Source organism: Nelumbo nucifera, chromosome 1 (genome assembly GCF_055504915.1).
Source record: "Nelumbo nucifera cultivar China Antique chromosome 1, China Antique-T2T, whole genome shotgun sequence".
NCBI classification, from domain to species: domain Eukaryota; kingdom Viridiplantae; phylum Streptophyta; class Magnoliopsida; order Proteales; family Nelumbonaceae; genus Nelumbo; species Nelumbo nucifera.
Genome location: NC_142649.1, coordinates 199,431,531 through 199,453,354, shown reverse-complemented (window position 1 = coordinate 199,453,354; position 21,824 = coordinate 199,431,531). Strand labels below are relative to the sequence as shown.

Genomic DNA, 21,824 nt, shown 5'->3' with positions numbered 1-21,824 from the left:
CGTACAGAATTTGAGATTAAGGATCTGGGGGAATTGAGATACTTCCTTGGCATAGAAGTTGTCAAATCCAGGGATGGGATTCTTATTTCCCAGAGGAAATATGTCCTTGATTTGTTGTCTGAAACTGGAAAATTGGGTGCAAGACCAGCTGCAACTCCTATTGATATGAGTCACAAACTTTTAGCTTCGGATGGAACTTTGTTGGAAGACAAAGGGGTCTTTCAGAGACTTCTTGGGAAGCTTCTGTACCTGTGCATGACTAGGCCAGATATTGCGTACGCTGCCAGTTGCATTAGCCAGCTCATGCATGCTCCTAGAGATACCCATATGGCAGCAGCATAACGGATTTTGTGCTATATCTAAAAGGCTCTCCAGGAAAAGGAATTTTATTTGCCAAACATGGTCATCTGAAACTTGAAGCCTATACTGATGCTGATTGGGTTGGAAATATTGATGATAGAAGATCTACTTCAGAGTATTGCAGTTTGGTGGCTGGTAATGTTGTTTCTTGGAGGAGTAAGAAACAATTAGTTATGGCCCGATCCTCCGCAGAAGCAGAATATAGAGCCATGGCACATGGAGTCTCGGAATTATTGTGGCTAAGGTCCTTAATGAAAGAACTTGGAATTGATCATGACAAACCCATGATGTACTGTGATAATCAGGCTGCCATCAACATTGCTCACAACTCGGTACAACATGATAGAACCAAACATATTGAGGTTGATAGACACTTTATTCGAGAAAGAGTCTCCTCCGGTGAAGTGTGTCTTCCATTCATTACTTCTGAAGGACAATTGGCAGATTTCCTCACCAAGGGCATTTCCAAGGTAAGGCTTCAACATGACACTAGCAAGCTGGGCATGATTAACATCTATGCTCAGCTTGAGGGGGAGTGTAGAGAAGATGAGCCGAATGGCCCATAGACTGTCATTTCATGTTATGTTATGTTTCTCTCTATTGTGTGCCTCATTCTGGGCCCATACTCTGTAATGTTCTGTTTTTGTATTTTCTTGCCCACTCAAGGGCCTCTCTGTAATTTGTCAAAGATTAACTTATTAATAAGATGCTTAGAGTGTTAGAGAGAGGTTATGTTCGAACCTCTTACTCTCTAACACTCACTGCCGCCAGCTCTCTCTTCTCTTCCTCTCTTGTTTGTTTATTTTCTGGTTTGCATCTAATCTCAAACAGTTCCATACATCAAGTGGGTTGTTTTTCAACTATCACTATCAAAGTGCATTGGAAGTGTGATGAAGATGCAAAAGTGTACAAGAAGCTTGTTTCCCAACAAAGAGTGTTTGCATTTCTCCATGGCTTGAACCCAGTGTATGAATCCATCAGAGTCCAGATCTTAGGCAGCAAAGATCTTCTATCTGTCCAGGAGGTTTATGCATTAGTACAGTCAGAAGAAAGTAGAAGAAATTTAATGAACAACTCTGGACGGGATGCAGTTGTGTTGGCAGCAAAAGGGAATGTTACTACAGGTGGGGGAAATTTTTTTAAGAAGGGGGACCTTCAAAAAAGGGTGAAAGACAAAGACAAAGACAAACTATGGTGCACCCATTGCCAGAAACCCCGACACACCTGTGAAACATGTTAGGATCTTCATGGGAAACCAAAATGGGCCCAGGAATTGAACAAGAAGCAAGGTTCAGATCTGAATAAGAAGTCAAGACAGCAAGGTCCAAGAAAGTTCACCACAGCAAATATGGCTTCTCAGGAAAATCAGCCCCCCACCACTACTATGACTCAAACACACACTTCTGGTTCTGACCCGAGGGAGGATATTATTAATTCCTTCTGTGACCATTTAGAAATCTATGGTGGAGCAATTCTTCAGATGGATTCTCCTCCTTCAACTTCTTTTGCGTCTACATCAAGTAACTCTGCCACAGCTTTCCATGTATCGTCTCATTCCCCTAACTCTCCTTGGATAATTGATTCTGGAGCGTCAAAACATATGACTAGTAAGTCCACTTATTTCCAGACTTACCACCTCCTCTCTAGAAGAGACAAGGTGAGACTAGCTGATGGTTCATATTCTACCATAGCTGGTCAAGGAACCATTTCTCTTCCCTTTGGCCTCACCCTGACTAATGTCTTACATGTTCCAAAATTCCCTATTAATTTGTTCTCTGTTAGTATCACTAATTCTTTAAACTGCTCAGTAACCTTTTTTCCCCTCTTATTGTGTACTCTAGGATTTGGCCTTGGGGAAGACGATTGGTAGAGGACGTATGGTGGATGGACTCTACATGCTGGAGAATAAGGCTGGTCTTACAGTTACAGAGTCCAAGAGTCAGTCTAGTACGAGTCAGGTCTATTTATGGCACAGTCATCTCGGTCATTTGTCTTTTGAGTCTTTAAAATTGGTGTTTCCAGAATTATTTAAGTCAATGTTAGTGTCACAATTTACATGTCAAACTTGTCAATTGAGTAAGCATTGTAGAACTCATTTTTCTTCAAAGAATAATAAATTTGAATTTCCTTGTCATATTATTCATTCTGATGTTTGGGGCCCTGTTACTTTACCGTCCAAGAATGGCTACAAATATTTTATTACCTTTATTGATGATTACTCTAGATACACATGGATATATCACCCAATTTCAAACTGAGATCTAAATTTTCCAATCCAATAACGCCAAAGAATATTTTCATAATGATCTCACGGAATTCTTTGCTTCGCATGGATCACTTCACCGTAGGTCATGTGCCCGAACACCACAACAAAATGGTGTTATTGAAAGAAAGAACCGACACCTTCTTGAAGTGGCCAAGGGTTTACTCATTCATATGAATGTCCCGAAACGGTTTTGGCTTGAGGCTGTCCTTTGTGCTACCTATCTCATTAACTGTATGCCCTCTCACTGGTTAGAGTGCAAAGCCCCACATCAGCTTCTTTTTCCTAAGGCCCCTTTTTTTTCTATTCCTCCTCGTGTGTTTGGTTGTCGTTGCTTTGTTCAAAATTTGGCACCCACCCGTGGAAAATTGGATCCTCGTGCTATTCCTTGCATCTTCTTGGGATACTCCCTCACTCAAAAGGGGTATTGATGCTTTGATCCCGTCTTTCGGAGATATTATGTTTCTATGGATGTCTCTTTCTTTAAGAGTGAGCCTTTCTTCCCTGTTTCTCCTCAGAGGGAGTGTAGGAATGAGGAGAAACTAGTTCAGCTACCTCCTCTTCCTGGTCCTCCTCCCTTTCGTGTTTTCTTTCGACGTCGCAAAGGCTAGCCAAGTTCAAGAGCTGTGGAGCATATAGAAGTTGTACCACCAATGCCATCAAACTCTCCGGGGTGGATCCTTCCCAACTAGGTACCTTGGTTCCCATTGATGTTCCTAACCCTATTGCCATTGATACCTCTATTGCTGATGACCTTGACCTTCCTATTGCTCACCGGAAAGGTGTTAGGTCTTGCACCACTAAACACCCCATGTCCCACTTTGTTTCCTTTGAGAACATTTCACCTTCATTTCGAGCATTTCTCTCTTCCATTGACAGTGTTCCTATTCCTAAGAATGTAGCAGAAGCTCTTTTGATACCTGAATGGACAGATGTTATGAAGGAAGAGATTAATGCTTTACATAAAAATGGCACATGGGAACTTATAGATCTTCCTAAGGGGAAGGAACCAATTGGGTGTAAATGGGTTTTCACATTAAAACATATGGCCGATAGCACAATGGAGCGGTATAAAGTTCGTTTAGTGGCAAAAGGGTTTACATAAGTGTATGGAGTGGATTATGCAAAAACTTTTGCAACCGTTGCTAAGATGAACTCATTAGAGTTCTTTTCTCCTTAGCTACTAATCTTGACTGAGACCTTCATCAATTTGACATCAATAATGCATTCTTAAATGGTGACCTGAAGAGGAAGGAAGTATACATGGTACAACCCCCTGGTTTCCGGGCTCAAGGTAATGAACAGAAAGTGTGTAGGTTAAAAAAATCATTATATGGACTGAAACAATCACTGAGAGCCTAGTTCAGTAGGTTCCATGTAGCAATTCAGCAAAGAGGATACAAGTTGTGTCAATCTGATCACACACTTTGTGAAAATAGGGGAAGGAAAGATTGCAACACTAATAGTATATGTTGATGATATAGTTATCACTGGTGATTGGAATGATGAAATTCAAAAGTTGAAGAGTTCCTTGCTACCCAGTTTGAAGTGAAGGATCTAGGTCTTCTAAGGTACTTCATTGGAATTGAAGTGGCTCGCTCACAAAAGAGTATCTTCATTTCCCAAAGAAAGTATGTCTTAGATCTACTCCAGGATACAGGAAAATTGGGAGTGAAGTCTGTTGATTCCCCTATTGATCCTAACCACAAATTAGGAGACTGTCAAGGTGAACCCATTAAGGATGTGAAATAGTTTCAAAGACTTGTAGGAAGATTCCTATATCTTTCTATGACTCGACCAGACATTGCTTATGCAATGGGTGTTCTTAGCTAGTTCATGCATGCCCCTAAGACTACCCACCTTGAAGCAGTAGAAAGAGTTCTCAAATATCTTAAACCCACCTTGAAGTAGCAGAAAGAGTTCTCAAATATCTTAAGAAGTTCCCAAGTGCAGGTTTGTTGTTTCAAAAGAATAGGCATTTGAAAGTTAGTGTATACCGATGCAGATTGGGCAGGATTCTTGAATGACAGGAAGTCAACCAGTGGCTATTGTACCTTTATAGGAGGGAACCTAGTTACCTAGAGAAGAAAAAAGCAGAATGTGGTAGCTAGGTCTAGTGTTGAAGCTGAATATCAGGTAATGTCTCATGGAGTGGCTGAAATTATGTGGCTAAAAAATTTGTTGAGTGAATTGGGCTTTCCAGTTGATGGACCTACGACTCTTTACTGTGATAACAAAGCAACCATAAACATCGCTGCTAATCTTGTGCTACATGATAGAACTGTTGAGTGGGCCGATTTGTGTTTAGTTTATTTTCTTTTAAATTAAGAAATTGTTGGGCCTTGGGCCCATTAGTTTTTATTTTTTAAAGAGTTGTAACTATTTAGTTTGAGTTGCCGCCCTACTAAGGGCATCTTTGTAATATCTCATATTTAAGTTAATTATAAATAGAATAAGGGGTTGGCGGCTAGGGTTATGATACACAATCCTAGTTGACCTTCTTCTCTCTTCTTTCCTTTCCTCTTCTATTGCTGAAATCTACAGCTTTCACCTCTTCCTTCCACAAGAAGCTTGATCGAATCAGCAGACAGTGGTTTCTACTCGGTATCAGAGCAGGTTGAAGGTTCTGGAAGTGATTCTCTCATGCAGCCCTAGAAGGCCGACTACATGGAGATTTAAGAGGCAGATTGAAGCTCTCAGGTAAGCCCAGTTTTTGGATTTTCTTGATGGATCTATATGCCCTGTAGCTGGTCTAGGGTTTCTCATCAAAATCAGGAAAAACTAGAGAAAGGGGAAAAGTCCTGTTTTTGTTAGACTCTTCAATTTTGACCTAGGTAGTGGCGCCCTATTTTTTTAAGGTTCCTTGGAGTTTTTTATAAGGGGCAATTCAAGTCCCATGTGGTTTGGAGGCTTCTAGAGAGGGCGGTTGCCTTTTCTCTCTCTTCTCCCATTCCACAGAAAGGGAATCTTTCGTGGGGAGAAAGTTCAGGACACCAAAGAAGTGTTGTTGGTTCCAGAAGGTGTTTTGTTTGTTTTTGCTGCATTTTTTATTTGTTTTCTATACCCTTTTGAGAAGTATGGAGGGACACAAAGTTGAATATAAGCCCGGGAATGAAATGGGACCTGTGGGAGAAGGTGCTGGAGACCCCTTCGGAGCTAGGACCATTACTACAGTTAGGTTGGATGGTACAAACTACTTGGAATGGTCCCAATCTGCAAAGATGGCCATTGGGGCTCGTGGAAAATTGGGGTATATTACTGGTGGAGGTGAAACCTGAAACTGGCAACTCCCGGTGGGTGCAAGAAAATTATATGGTAATGACATGGTTGTGTAATTCCATGTTGCCACATATAAGTAAAATTTTTTTATGAGCAAATACTGCTAAGGAGATATGGGATGTGGTTGCAGAAACCTATTCACAAAAGAAGAATGTTGCTAGGGCTTATCAACTGAGAAATCAGATTATTGCTACAAGGCAGAGAAATAGATTTGTTGCAGCTTATTTTTCAGTCCTTAAGACCCTGTGGTAGGAGATCGACCATCTAGAGACCTTTGCTTGGGAAACCACCAAGGATGCAGCTACCTATCAAAGACACTTAGAGAAGTATAGGGTGTTCGAATTCCTTGCTGGCCTTAACCCTGAGTATGACATTGCACGACAACATCTTCTTTCCAGGGACAGTGTCACTCTCTCCCAAGCATATGCATTTGTGTCAGGAGAGAAGTGCAGGAGGGATGTAATGATGAAGAATCTCATGTCTGATCAGTCCGCTATGGTAAGTGCTGTGAAATCTAAACAGAATGGCAATGAAAACAAGGAAGACAAAAGGGACTTAGTCTGTGACTACTGTAAGAAGCCTAAGCATACAAGAGATACTTGTTGGAAGCTTCACCCACATCTTGTGCCAACCAAATTGAAGAATAAGAAAGGAAATGCGCACATGGCAGTTACCGGTGACACTCCGGCCCCCCTTACTACAGCTGCTTTGGAGTCTGTTGCAGTTGTTGTAGTAAGGGCCGAGCTTGAAAGGTTTGGGTTACTCCTGAATCAGAGGAATACAACTAGTTCCAGTTCAGCCGCAAGCGGACAACAAGGTACAGGTAGCATAGGTGGAGCTCACTCTACCTCCTTTGCCCACACAGGTATTCAACATGTCACTGCAAACTATGTTTCTGCTTCAGGTAAGGAGAGATCTCCTTGGATTATAGACTCTGGAGCCTCAGAGCACATGACCCATTGCTCCACTATTTTCTCTTCTTACCAGCTCTGTTCTGGCAGAGATAGGGTCTCCACAGCTGATGGATCCCATGTTCTTATTGCTGGGAAGGGATCTGTCAAGATTAATGATTCCATTTGTTTACCCTCTGTCCTCCATGTTCCTAGATTGAGCACCAATTTATTATCTGTTAGTAGTTTGACTAAGAACCTGAACTGCTCAGTAATTTTTTCTCCTGGACATTGTATTTTGCAGGATCTGGATTCAAAGAGGACGATTGGGAGTGGTCGTGAAGTGAATGGAATCTACCTCCTGGATGCTCTTCCAATTCACCAAAGTCATCATGTTTGCAAGGACAGTGAGTCAAAATCTGTGGATCAGATTATACTTTGGCATAATCATCTGGGTCATTTGTCTTTTTCTTCTTTATGTTCTTTGTTTCCAAAACTGTTTGAGTCTGTGAGTTTGTCAAGGTTGAAGTGTGAAGGTTGTGAACCTGGAAAGCATTGTAGACACTCTTTTAAACCTAGTAATAAAAGATGTTCTTCTCCTTTTGATGTTATTCATTCGGATGTGTGGGGCCCTTATCATGTTCCCTCTATGGGCGGCTATCGCTATTTTCTCCTGTTTGTGGATTATTTCTCTCGATATTCCTAGATTTACCTGATGAAATCCCACGATGAAGTACCATCCTTGGTGAGGCAATTCCACCAGATGGTATTAACACAGTTTGGAACCAGAATAAAGATGTTCAGATCTAACAATGCTAGGGAATATTTTGAGAGACATCTTGCCTCATATATGTTGGAGTATGGTGTTGTCCATCAGAGTAGTTGCTCCTACAGTCCACAGCAGAATGGTGTTGCAGAGAGGAAAAACAGACACATTGTTGAGACGGCAAGAAGCATGATGATCACAGCTACAGTTCCGGTTCGTTTTTGGGGTGATGCTGTTCTCACAGCAGTATATCTGATTAACAGGGTGCCTTCTCGTATACTTGGATTCAGCACTCCATTCGGCTTTCTTTTTCCTCAGGGGGGAGATGTTTCATATTCCTCTAAGGGTGTTTGGGTGTGTCTGCTTTGCACATATCCTTGGTCCTTACCGTTCGAATCTTGATCCCAAGGCAAAGAAATGTGTCTTCCTTGGATATGCAGAGAATCAGAAAGGGTACCGCTGCTATGATCCAGTCTCTGGGAACCGGTTTGTTACTATGGACATTACCTTTTTTGAATCTGCGTACTTCTTCTCAAGGAATCCTTCTCAGGGGGAGTGTTTTAGGGAAGTAAGTCAGCAGTCTATCCCTCTCCCAGTTCCAGTCCCTGTGTCTACTATTGTGCTTGACCACCACCCGATGTCACCTACCTTGCCACCTCCTTTGCGTTCCGTCTCACAGCATTACTCACAGCAGAGACTTCATTAGGCGGTTGATTCCACTAGAGCAGAACTCACACCACTTCCTGTCGATCCCTTGGAGACTTCAGATTCGGCTAATACAGATTCAGGTATTCTTCTTGATCCCACTACTATTTCAGTTCCCATTAGTCCTACTAACACTGTTACAGATAACCTTGATCTCCCTATTGCTCTTAGAAAAGGGAAGAGAAAGTGCACTGCTCATTGCATTTCACAATACTTATCCTACAATGGACTTTCTCCTTCCTACCGTGCTTTTCTCTCTTCTCTTGATTCAGTGTCTATACCCAAGAGTGTTAGTGAGGCTCTCTCCAAACCTGAGTGGAAGACAGCTATGCAGGAAGAGATGGAGGCTTTGATTAAGAATTAGACATGGGAGATTGTGGACCTACCAGAAGGCAAGGAGACAGTTGGATGCAGATGGGCTTACACAGTAAAGTATAAGGCAGATGGAAGTATAGAAAGGTACAAGGCAAGACTTGTTGCAAAAGGGTACACACAGACCTATGGCATTGATTATCTAGAGACATTTGTGCCAGTTGCAAAGATGACCTCTGTTCGGATACTCCTTTCTCTTGCTGCCTCATACTCTTGGCCTTTGTTTCAACTGGATGTGAAGAATGCTTTCCTAAATGGGGATCTGCAAGAAGAGGTGTATATGGATCTTCCAGCTGGTTTTTATGATAATGCTGAAAAAGGAAAGGTATGAAAGCTAAAGAAGTCACTATATGGCTTGAAACAATCTCCCAGAGCATGGTTTGACAGATTCAGAAAGGCCTTGATTGTTTTTGGCTACACTCAAACTCAATCTGATCACACCTTGTTTGTGAAGCGCAGGGGATCTTTGGTGTCAATCCTAATTGTTTATGTGGATGATATTGTTGTCACTGAGAATGATCTAAGTGAGATTGATAGTCTGAAGAGGAACCTGCATAAGGAATTTGAGATTAAGGATCTTGGAGAACTGAGATACTTCTTAGGCATCGAAGTTGCAAGATCGAAACATGGAATTTTTATCTCTCAAAGGAAGTATGTCTTGGACCTTCTCCAAGAGACAGGGAAGCTTGGAACAAAGGCAGCTAGCACCCCCATTGATCAGAACCATGGAATCAGTGCATCAGAAGGTGAACCAGTAAAGGACCTTGGGAGGTACCAAAGACTTGTGAGTCGACTACTATACTTGTGTATAACAAGACCGGACATCTCCTATGCAGTAAGTGTAGTGATTCAATACATGCATGCTCCACGAGACCAGCACTGGAAGGCAGTTGACAAGATCCTTACTTATTTGAAGGGGCATCCAGGTAGAGGCATATTGTTTACTGATCATGGACAGCTGAAGCTAGAGACCTATACAGATGCGGATTGGGCAGGATGCCTTGATGACGGAAGATCAACTTCAGGAGTGTGCACCCTAGTTGGGGGTAACCTAGTCTCATGGAAGAGTAAAAAACAAACAATTGTGGCAAGATCAAGTGCACAAGCCGAATATAGGGCCATGGCACATGGAGTTTCAGAACTTCTCTGGATCCGTTCTCTGTTTGAAGAAATCGATGTACAGGCAGAAGAACCTATGATGCTATACTGCGATAACCAGGCAGCAATTAATATTGCCCATAATCCAGTCCAGCATGACCGAACTAAGCACATTGAAGTAGATAGACATTTTATCAGAGAAAGGGTAACTTCTGGAGAAGTTTGTCTTCCATACATTTCTTCTGATCTGCAGCTTGTTGATGTTCTCACAAAAAGCATTGCAAAGAATAAGCTGGAGCATGATCTACGCAAGTTGGGAATGTGTGACATCTACTCCCAACTTGAGGGGGAGTGTTGAGTGGGCCGATTTGTGTTTAGTTTATTTTCTTTTAAATTAAGAAGTTGTTGGGCCTTGGGCCCATTAGTTTTTATTTTTTAAAGAGTTGTAACTATTTAGTTTGAGTTGCCGCCCTACTAAGGGCATCTTTGTAATATCTCATATTTAAGTTAATTATAAATAGAATGAGGGGCTGGCGGCTAGGGTTATGATACACAATCCTAGTTGACCTTCTTCTCTCTTCTTTCCTTTCCTCTTCTATTGCTGAAATCTACAGCTTTCACCTCTTCCTTCCACAAGAAGCTTGACCGAATCAGCAAATAGTGGTTTCTACTATCTACTAAGCATATCAAAGTTGACAAACATTTCATTAGAGAAAAGGTTGTCACAGGGGAAATGTATACTCCCTATGTCAGTTCTGAAGACTAACTTGCAGACATCTTCACAAAAGGGTTACATCACTTGCGACATTATAATTTATGTGACAAGTTGGGCATGATTGATATCTATGTCCCAACTCGAGAGGGAATGTTGAAAGGTTATTATTCTGTAAGTTTAGTACCGCAAGGGTACTTTGGTACTTTCAGCATCTTTTATTTTAAGTTGTCGCCCTAGTAAAATAGTAAAAAGTTGGCGTCGCCAGCATCCTTTTGAGACTCCAAATCTCTTTTCTTTCTTCTCTCTTCCTTCCTTCTTTTCTTCTAGACAACACAATCTTCATCAAGATTAAGAACAGGTGTTCATGGGTCAGTTTCTATAATTGTATTTCACTTTTAGTATTGGGGTGACTCAAATTGGATGCACTGATGCACCTAGTCATCTATCTATCTATCTATCTATTATACTATATAAAACAAATACTTGCCTTGGTTTTGATACAGGTCATAAAAGTTAAATCCAAATACCATGTATCATATATGGTTAATACTTGCATTGGTGCACAACATGTCCTTTTACACTAGTACTATATAATGATGTATATACTTGCCTTAGGTTTTTGTGCAGGCCAAAAATGTTAAATTACAGCATCATATATAAATAGGTTAAAAGAGTCCTATTGCAATGAAGAGAAAATTTTTTGCCACACCATAAAGCCAAAATTGAGCTGATGATCATTAATAAGGGTGGGTCACACCTGTATTGTTACCCACCATTATAGGTATCAGGCATCGTGGGTAGTGGATGATTGTCATTGGTTAATGGCTTTGGTTTTAACATACTGGAGATTTTTTCTACACTAGCATTTTCTATGATTAATATTTAAAGAAATATAGTAAAAAATTCAAAATCTAAATATCTTTTCATCTTTTTATGTTTTTATCCTTTCATCTTTACTTGCACATATGCCCTTAAACTACTTAGCAGAAAAAGTCCAGCACTCCTTGGTCCGACCAATTACGACGTGTAGATCTCAACTTCGTCTTGTTCTAGCTCCACCCAACTAATAATCGAGCAAAGAGATCAAACGTCAGCCTAGCATTCATGGACATTATCTAGACCTGACCAACCTTATCCTTATCCATGGCAATTGGATCGAGTCATGTTGGGTTGGATGTAGGTAATTTCGGGTCAATTTGGGTCAGCTGACAATAGCTACACCCTAATCCTAAATATTCAAGTTAGGAGTGACCCACAGGTCAGACGGGTAAAAAATACGGGTATAACTGACTGGTTCAAACGGTTTGAATAATTCAACCACCCAGTTCAATGACAACTCGAAAAGAAGTGACCCGTAGCGACCTGTGTTCCAACACAACTCGAACCCGCCTTTCGGGTTGGGTAAACTTTTCTTGCCAAGTCTACTTATCAGAGACTATTTAGGCCATGTTTGGTTCAATTCTCATTCTTTCTCATTCTTACCCAAGATGAAATTCTAAAATGGAAAAGAATTGGTAAAAATAGGCAGAATGAGAAAATATTTCTATGAACCAAACATTTATTTCCTAAAAATGAATTCTTGTCATATTGACAAATGTCCTATGTTGCTCATTTTCATTCTTCAAAAAAAAAAAAAAATCATGCCAGTATTCACAAACTGCCAGCCTAGGTCTTCAACAGTCAATGTTTACCACTTGGCATAGATGTTTTGTAAAAGTACTTTCACAAAAGTGCTTTAATAAAAGTACTTTCGTAAAAGTGCTTTTATAAAAGTACTTTCTTAAAAGTGCTTTTGTAAAAGTACTTCCGTAAAGGTGCTTTCATAAAAGTACTTTCATAAAAGTGCTTCCATAAAAGTGTTTTTGTAAAAGTACTTCCATAAAAGTGCTTTTGTAAAAATACTTTTGTAAGTCCTTTTATAAAAGTGCTTTATAAAAGTGTTTTTGTAAAAGTGCTTTTGTAAAGTACTTTTGTAAAAGTGCTTTCCGTAAAAGTACTTCCATAAAAGTGCTTTTATAAAAGTATTTTCGTAAAAGTGCTTTCATAAAAGTACTCCGTAAAAGTGCTTTTATAAAAGTATTCATAAAAGTGCTTTTATAATAGTGATTTTGTAAAAGTACTTTTGTAGCAGTGCTTTCGTAAGTGCTCTTATAAAAGTGCTTTTATAAAAGTGTTTTTATAAAAGTGCTTTTATAAAAATACTTTCATAAAAGTGCTTTAGTAAAGTACTTTTATAAAAGTGCTTTCGTAGAAGTACTTTTATAAAAGTACTTTCGTAAAAGTGCTTTTGAAAAGTACTTCAATAAAAGTGCTTTTATATAAGTACTTTTGTAAAAGTACTTCCAAAAAAAGTGCTTTCATAAAAGTACTTTCGTAAAAGTGCTTTCGTAAAAGTGGATTCATAAAAGTGCTTTCATGTAAAAGTACTTTCATAAAAGTGTTTTTGTAAAAGTGCTTTTACAAAATTAAACATTTATGGCAGCAATTTTGTAGACAAAGTTTCCTCAAAGAATGAAATGAGCAAGATGGGGCATGATTATTTTTCATGCTACAAGCTACTCAATTTTTGTGCTACGAAGCTGATTTTTCATTCTAAAAAGAAGAGAAAATTCCCGATCAATACAATGTACTTAGGATCGAGTGACAATTTGGTCCCCAAACTTTAAAATGCAACAATCCGGTACCCGAACTTTCAAAATGTGACAATCTAGTACCCAAACTTTCAAAATGTGACAATCCAGTACCTATTGTTAATTAGTCCTTTAATCAGCCGTTAAGTGGCATTTGAAAAGTCAAAAATGCCCTTCGAATGGCATCTAATTCTCTTTATGAACCATCCAAACATTGACAAAAAACTGAACAGTCCCAAATATTAGCCTCTTCTATTCAAAAAAGTTGGTGACTTAGAAGAATCTAGAATTTAGGACTGTTCATTTTATTATCAATGTTTGGGTGCTTGATAAAGAGAATTAGATTGTATTATTAGGGCAACTTTTACTTTTCAAATGTCACTTAAAGGCTTATTAACGGACTGATTAACATAGGTTTTGGATTGTCACATTTTGAAATTTCAGGTATTAGATTATCACATTTTGAATGTTTGAGTACTGATTGTCCCATTTAAAGTTTGGGAACCAAATTGTCACTCGAGCCAAAGTACATGATCTTATCGGAAATTTTCTCTAATGTTATTTATTCTTAGCTAGAATGAGCAAAAATTAAGAGAATGAGGCCTGGTTACTTATTTATTATATTAATTAAAGAATGGCCGAAATTGGAAATTGAAACTTGAAACCCACCCTACTCTGTTGACTGTTGACAGATAGTTGCTCCAAATATCAAATATGGAGGATATTAAAGAGTGCTTACTGTTTAGTAGAAGTGGAATTTCGGAAAGAAAATTTGTAAATCTGATCATCATGCATACATACCTCCGGTGCCCAGTTAAAGGATTTGGCTACATCCAGAGCGAGTTTCTGAGAAGGGACGTGAGGGTCGGCGATACCAACGACGGCGACGCCTTCCGTCCGAAGATGGGCTAAATTGATCAGGTGTTCCCTCCCCATCATCCCCACGCCTACGATTCCGTACTTCACTATTCCCGCCATGTTTCAGTCTCTCAGAGTCAGACTATCAGTCTCACTACGGCCTTGGCTTGGTTTATATTATCTTCTTCCCGGCTGAAACGCCCAACGGGGAATACACAACAAAACTGAGAACCATGACCTGACATTTTTATATCAGCCGCAGGTATCAGTGTATCTAGACTCTTTTGCCTATCGGTACAGTCCGGAGCAACGCCCGTTCGAACAGTGTTCGAACAGCCTTTACAACCTTTCATCGGGAATATCTCCGTAGTTCTGCGAGATATTTCCAATGCAAGGTATGATATCCGTTCGAATGGACTTTGCTCTGACTGAATCGGTCTAGAATTTTTTATAATATAACTACTTATTTCATGAGTAACTAACTATTCGAATAAATAGTTCTTAGTGTTTGGAGTCCTTTCTTAGATTCTTAATTTTTTATTTGAAAAAATAGTTATTAGTGTTCGGAGTCCTTTCTACACTCACTTACATTTTTTTAAGTAATTATTTGGATTACACCGTTTGGTGAGCCAATTAATCAATAACTAAATTATCTAAAATCCACCATGATTTTTCAGCATTTCTCTTTAATTCATCATAACTTTTTAAAATGTCTAAAAAACCCCATGTCAGTGAGTTTGTATTCTCCAGTGTTAGAGTGTACATTGACGAAAATTGTCCATGCCAGCATAAATGAGATTTTCATGATCAAACTACCCCTAAATGGTAAGTCAACCTCATTAAACATATTTTTATGATTAGAATGCCCTTAAATGCCCAACTGCCTAAAGATTTTTATTTGTTAAGGGACAATTTGCTCTCATTGTGATGCTTTAAAGTATTCCAAAGAATTGAAAAATGGGTTTTGGGTTGAATAATAAATGAGGTATTTCTGAAATATTGAGAAATGTTTTTGATGAGGGGTGATTTGGCCCGACCTGATAAGTAGGGGACACGTGGATGTAGCCCACCAACTGGACAATGATTTAGCACTACGGTCACCTCAAAGAATCAAGCCACCTCAGCAAGTCAAGTCACTTCAGGAGTCCCAGTCACCTCAGATAGCATCGAACTCTGGGCATCTCGGATGGCTGAGACTGGCAAAGTGGTATGTAGCAAATTCTAGAAGATCGCCAACTATCTCTGAGCTCTCTGGAATCATGACGCGGAACTATAGGCCTTATCCTCATTCCGCCCGATTTCGGATGAGACGATGAGCCTTATCAGCCAGCATGTTATCCACTTCCTGGAGTGGAACAGACTCCTACCACCCTATTCGAAGATCCCAGAGAAGTCTCCTTAGGGCTCACGGCAGTTCAACTATATAAGGGCACTCACCCCATAGCATAAGGTATGCACGATTAAGTGCATTCTAGCTTTCTACTTACTGATTCCCAGCTCGCATCTACCTATTGAGTACTAACTTAAGCATCGGAGCGACCTCGCCGGGTTAGTCACTCCGAGTTCTCTGTTCCCTCTTTCTTGCAGTTCGAACGATCCACTTGGCAACTGACGTCCGAGTTGCTTTACAGCTAGGAGCATCCAAATCGCGCACGATCAATTGGCACCATCTGTGGGAATTGATTAAAAAGCCAATCTCTATTCCCTATTTTCTCATCCACTCAATGGCCTCTACAAGCAACACCACAAGGAGCGTAGACATGACCGCCTCTAGGGATAGGAACAGACCTCAACTAGCCAAGAGTTCCCCATGGTCTGTACCGGCCAGTTTACTATCCCCTTCACTGTTTTGGGGGTCCCAATTATATCAACACAACAGGCCTAGTACTGAACCCAGTCATTGAATGTTCCCCTTCCCCAGGTAAGCACCACTTTCTCCGTGCCAGAACCCTCCGTTGTCCCTCCTAGGGTTGGGCATCAACAGTTCGACAAGCTGGTCTAGAGTGTTTGAACCATGCAGCTATAAATGCAGCAGATGCACTAGTTCCAGCAGTACTACTTCTACCAACAGTATCAACAACAGTTCCCACCGCTGCAGCCCCAGCGTCAGCACCAGTATCAACATCGGCCTCAGAATCAGAACCAGAACCAGCATCAGGCCCATGATCAACAGCAGCACCAGGGCGTATGCCGATCTCCTCCTCGAAGTGTGGGAAACTCACAGGTCCTAGTCCCTCCTCGGGATCGGGCCCCACCTCGGGATAGAGTTGACGGTCAGCGCACACCCCAACCTTCTCAAAGAGGAAACCCAAAAGATAGAGGTTGCAAGGACCAATCAGCAACAACACTCGCGGCCTAACAATCACGGGTTGCAAGCCAACGATCACCAGCTCAGGGCGAGAGGCGCGGGCTGGTAGGAACCCACTCCCACCTCGCGACAAAGTTCGGGGCTCAAACGAACCCAAGTAGAAGTACCTGATAAGAGGTCAACAGCAGTAAAGAAGCAGCGAATACGTTGCAAGATGCGCCAATCTTTTACTAGGAATAGTTTGCCACCAAGAAGCAGTCAACCGTTACAACTGAACAAGGTGAGGGAGGAAGTGAGCTCAGTAGTTGCACAGCTGGCTCTAGCATTGTTGAGCCGGCCCTCCCCCTTGTCACCCGAGATACTAGCAGCACCGAGGCCAAAAGGCTTCAAGACACCTACTCTAGAGACGTTCAATGGGAAGTTCGACCCCAATGACCACATCGATGCATTCTAGTCACAAATGCACCTTGCCAAAGTAGACGAAGGGTGCACATGCGTGGTCTTCTCCACCACCTTCAGAGGACTAGCAAGGTAGTGGTATAGAAACATAGCACCAGGCTCAATCAAAAGTTGGGCCCAGTTTGCCGACATGTTCACTGCCCACTTTGTCACTAGTAAGAAGTGCCCAAAATTACAAGAAAGCCTTCTGAACATGGTCCAGAGGGAGAACGAACCAATTCGGAGCTACATCAACTGTTTCAATGAAAAATGTCAGCAGATACCAGACCTCGACCCAGCCGTGTGCCTCACTGCGGCACGAAAGGGAGTAAAACACAAGGAGTTCGCGTGGTACATCGAAGTACACCACCCAAGGACATTCAAGGAGTTCCTCGACCTCACTGAGCAGTTCATGAGTACAAAAGAAAGCACTCGGCTCGAAGGCAGAAGTCCAACAAGGCGAGAAGAGGAAGAGAGAAGACGAAGGAGCAAGCAGCAACAAGTATAGGTGGAAGAAGAGTAAGTCCCCGAGGAGAAGTAAGTCTCCTCATCAAAGAAGCAAGTCACCATCTAGGGGTTCTAGGTTAGGTCGGTGATCTATGACCCCTCCTATTGAAAGAACATCTTACACCCCCTCAATACAAAGCGAGGTGAGATCCTGATGGAGATCAAGGATTCTTCGTTTGTCAAGTGGCCACCCAAGCTACGAGGAGATCCGGCAACCAGGAACCTAAATGTCTACTATCACTTCCATCATGACATCAGGCACATCACTAAGAACTATCGGAACCTTCATGACGAGATTGAAGAGCTTATCTGCCGCGGGTATTTGACCTGTTCTGCATGCTCTGCGAGCAGTAGTGTCCACCTATTACTTGTCGATGAAGTTCCTGACGAATTGTGGAGTGGGGGTAGTACGAGGTGACCAGCTGGAGTCGCGTAAGTGCTATGTGGCAACATTAAGCAGATGACGTCGAACTGGAGCAACCATCTGACTACTCGGAGGAGCAAGCTACTCCAATGGAGGAAATAGTCCATGTACTGGTTTCCAAAATTGAGCCGACGAAGACCTTCTAGATCGGTGCCCTGATAAGTGAACCGCTCCGATCACAACTGGTAAGTTTCTTACTTAATAATTTAGATGTTTTCGCTTGGTCTGCAACAGAAATGCCCGGTATTGACCCTAGTGTGATTACTCACAAACTAAATGTGGACCATTTAGTCATGCCAATTAGACAAAGAAAACGCAACCTCGCCCCGGAATGGTAAAGGGTAGTCGACGAGGAGGTCGGGAAGCTCCTCGCAGTAGACTTCGTTAGGGAAGTCCATTACCCGAGCTGGGTGGTCAACCCCGTGCTGGTAAAAAAGGCCAATGAGAAGTGGCGCATGTGCGTCGACTACACTGACCTTAATAGAGCCTGCTTGAATGACTGTTTCCCCTTTCCCAGAATAAACTACCTAGTGAACGCGACCTCGGTGCACGAGTTGCTGAGTTTCATAGACTCCTACTGCAGCTATAACCAAATTAGGATGTACATAGCCAACCAGGACAAGACCACTTTTGTAACCGAGCTAGGGCTGTATTGTTACAAAGTAATGCCCTTCGGGTTAAAAAACATTGGAGCAACTTTCCAACGACTTGTAAACAAGATTTTTGAGCCGTTGATTGGTAATAAGATGGAATGTTATGTTGATGACATGGTTGTGAAGACACAGTTTTCGAATTCCTTGATTGATGATTTAAATTATGTTTTTCAAATTTTGAGAAAATTTAACATGAAGCTCAACCTGAACAAGTGTGTCTTTGGGGTCACCTCAGGTAAATTCCTCGGTTACATAGTGAACCGACGTGGCATCGAAGCCAACTCAAACAAGACCGGGGCTATATTAGATATGAGACCACCCCAAAAGATAAAGGAAGTCCAAAGGCTAACTAGTCGGGTAGCTGCCCTAAACCGGTTTATGTCTAAATCGGCGGGTCGGTGCCTACTTTTCTTTAAGGCAATAAAAAAAGAATAAAGATTTTTCATGGACCGAAGAGTGTCAGCTCGCATTTGACGAGTTGAAAAAGTACTTAAGTACCGCCCCAGTTTTGACCCGACCTAAGGAAGGTAACGAGCTAAAATTATACCTCTCCGCGAGTGACGAGGTGGTCAGCTCGGTACTAATCAGAGAAGTAGACCGAGAAGTTAGCGTATGCGCTAGTAGTAGCAGCTCAGAAACTATGCCCATACTTCCAAGCTCGCACCATCATCGTTCTTACCAACAAGTCTCTGAAGCATGTTTTGCTTAAGCCCGAGGTTTCTGGTAGGTTGACGAAGTGGGCCATCAAGATGAGCAAGCACGACATCTGGTTCGAGCCACGACCAGCGATCAAAGCCCAAGTCTTGGCAGACTTCGTAGCAAAATGCACGTTTATCGCGCCAACCCCTAAACTGATTGAGCCTGCTAACACGTCGGAGGCATCAACTAGCGCGACACCGGTCTCGATCAAGGTAGGACCGATCTGGGACGAGGAGCCCTGGATCCTCCACGTTGATGACTCATCTAACTATCGAGGAAGTGGTGCTGGACTAATATTGTACAGTCCGAGTAAGGTAAAGCTAGAGTATGCTCTCCAGTTCGGATTCGAGGCATCGAACAATGAGGCAGAGTATGAGACATTGATTGTCGGGTTCAGTTTAGCAAAGGAAATGGGCGTAAGGCACCTCGTAGTGTGCAACGACTCTCAATTAGTAGTAAACCAAGTCAATGGTGACTACGAAGCTTGAGATTCTACTATGACGGTTTATCTCGCTAAGGTAAGGGAATTCTTGCTCTACTTCCTTTCCTGGTTTATCAGGCAAATACCGAGATCCAAGAATACTGAGGCCGACACCCTATCGCAGTTGGAGAGCACCAGTGACAATACAATGCGAACAATATACAAAGAAGACCTGCCTCGGCCCAACATTCTCGGGGGGTTAGAAGAGATCGCTCCCGTGTTGCAAGCAGAACTGAGTTGGATTGACCCACTTGTTGATTATCTGCTCCACGGGACCCTACCAACAAAACACAATGCAGCTCGGAGGGTAGAGCGTCAATCAGCTCAGTACGTCCTTATCAATGAGCGATTATATAGAAGGTCCTTTACACTCCCTTACCAACATTGCTTGCGGCCTTCAGAAGTAGAATTGGTACTTCGTGACATCCATTAAGGTCTTTGTGGAGGACACTTGGGGGGCAGGGCGCTAGCCCAAAAGGCACTAAGACAAGGGTACTATTGGCCCACCATGAAGGCAAACGCACTCGAGCTCACAAGAAATGAGACAACTATCAAAGACACACTAACATCCTCTATCAACCAGTCGCCGATCTAAAGTACCTGAGTAGCCCGTGGCCCTTCGCGTAGTGGGGGATTGACATCCTCGGACCATTGCCACCAGCAACCGGGCAAAGAAGATTTTTGGTCATGGCGGTGGACTATTTCACAAAGTGGGTGGAAGTTGAGCCGCTGGTGGCAATTACAGCCCGGAACATGTAGAACTTATTCTGAAAAAAACATATGTGTCGTTTCAAACTACCCAAGGTGTTGATCTCAGACAACGGAAAGCAGTTCAAAAATATCAAGTTCCAGAAATGGTGTGCCAGGATGGGGATTCAATAGAACTTCACTTCGGTAGCACACTCGCAGGCGAACGGACAGGCCAAAGTGACGAACTGGGCTATCCTCAATGGATTGAAGGCTCGCTTAGCGTGAGCTAAGGGGTTATGGGTGGACGAGCTGCCCAGTGTCCTTTGGGCCTACAGGACGACTGTCAAGACCGCAACTGGTGAAACCCCCTTCAACCTGACATATGGGATAGAGGCCATGATCCCTATAGAGATCGAAATACCGACGTTGCAGTTCGAAGCGTACGACGACGAACTCCGAACTAACTTGGGCCTAATCGAGGAAGTGTGCGACCTGGCATACATCTGGATTGCGGCATACCAGCAACGGGTAGCTCGGTACTATAATGCCCGGGTTAGGAGACGACAGTTTTGGGTTGGGGACCTGGTGCTCCATAAAGTGATGGTACCTGAGCCCGGAATAGGTAAGCTCAGTCCAAAATGATAGGGTCCGTACAGGGTGAGACGAGTATTCAGAGAAGGCACATACGAGCTTGAGACTATGGAAGGGAGGCAGGTACCTCAAGCTTGGAACGCTGACAATGTGAGGAGGTATTATCTATGAACTCGTAAGCTGGAGAGAGGACTTTGAGTCACTCCCAGAGCCTAAGGGCCATGCTGTTGAGCTGACAAAAGACCTCGGCACAATACCAGTCCCAGTCACATCTTCGACATGGGCAGATAAGTCCCAGTCGCCTCTTCGGCATGGGCAACTTAAGACCTAATCGCTTTGGCATAGGCAACCTAAAACCTAATCTCTTCGGCATAGGCAACTTGATACCTAGTCGCTTCAGCATGGGTAAATGTAAAAGTAGCCCGCATGCAAGCAGGTCGGGCACATACTCTACAGTATCTGCTTACTTTGGCGTACATCGAGATCGGCTTATTCCTACTTGTATCTAGCTCATCAACTCGACACTTCGGGGTAATCCACACTTAGAAAAATTTGCACAAGAAAAGAGTTTGAAGTACATTCAAAAGAGAGAAAGAACTACATTGTATTGATAAAAAAGACTTCAAAGTACATTAAAAAAAAGAAAGGGAGAGAAAGAACTACTATCGAGCTCGGACGCTCAGTACATAGTGCATATATAGGGAGGTCCAAGAAAAGAGGCAGATTTCAATCTTGGTGGGGCTCCTCGCCCCCTCCTTCAACGTTCTCAAAATCTTTCGCTGGGTCTACCTCCATGGATGTGCTCACAGTTGGAACCTCATCAGTCTCCATCACCTCATTGCCTGCTACGTCGATGTTCCCCGACTTCTCTCCGACTTCTTCTTCAGTGGCGTCCTCGCTATCCTCTTCAGAGTTTGGGTCTTCCCCCTCTGCTTGCTCCACCATCTCCATGGAAATCCCCATGGTAGTCAGTGGTTTGAGGTCGGACTGAGGGAAGGCACGCTAGGCCAACTAGCGACAAACTTTGGAGCCCTTGCGGAAAGCCGAGGTCGCAGTCTCGCTTATAAAGTTGTTGAACTCTGAAGAAGCCTTATAGG

At 42.4% G+C, this 21,824-nt stretch overlaps 1 protein-coding gene across 1 annotated transcript in view; it reads right to left on the bottom strand.

Moving 5' to 3' along the window:
- Positions 1 to 14,174, bottom strand: part of LOC104602385 (Oxidoreductase family protein) — a 42,763-nt gene extending 28,589 nt beyond the window's left edge. The window contains exon 1 of the mRNA XM_010266063.3: positions 13,880 to 14,174. Within this exon, the coding sequence (XP_010264365.1) occupies positions 13,880 to 14,056 (177 nt within the window). The 5' untranslated portion in view covers positions 14,057 to 14,174. The remainder of the gene's footprint in view (positions 1 to 13,879) is intronic.
- Between the last annotated feature and the right edge of the window lie 7,650 nt (positions 14,175 to 21,824).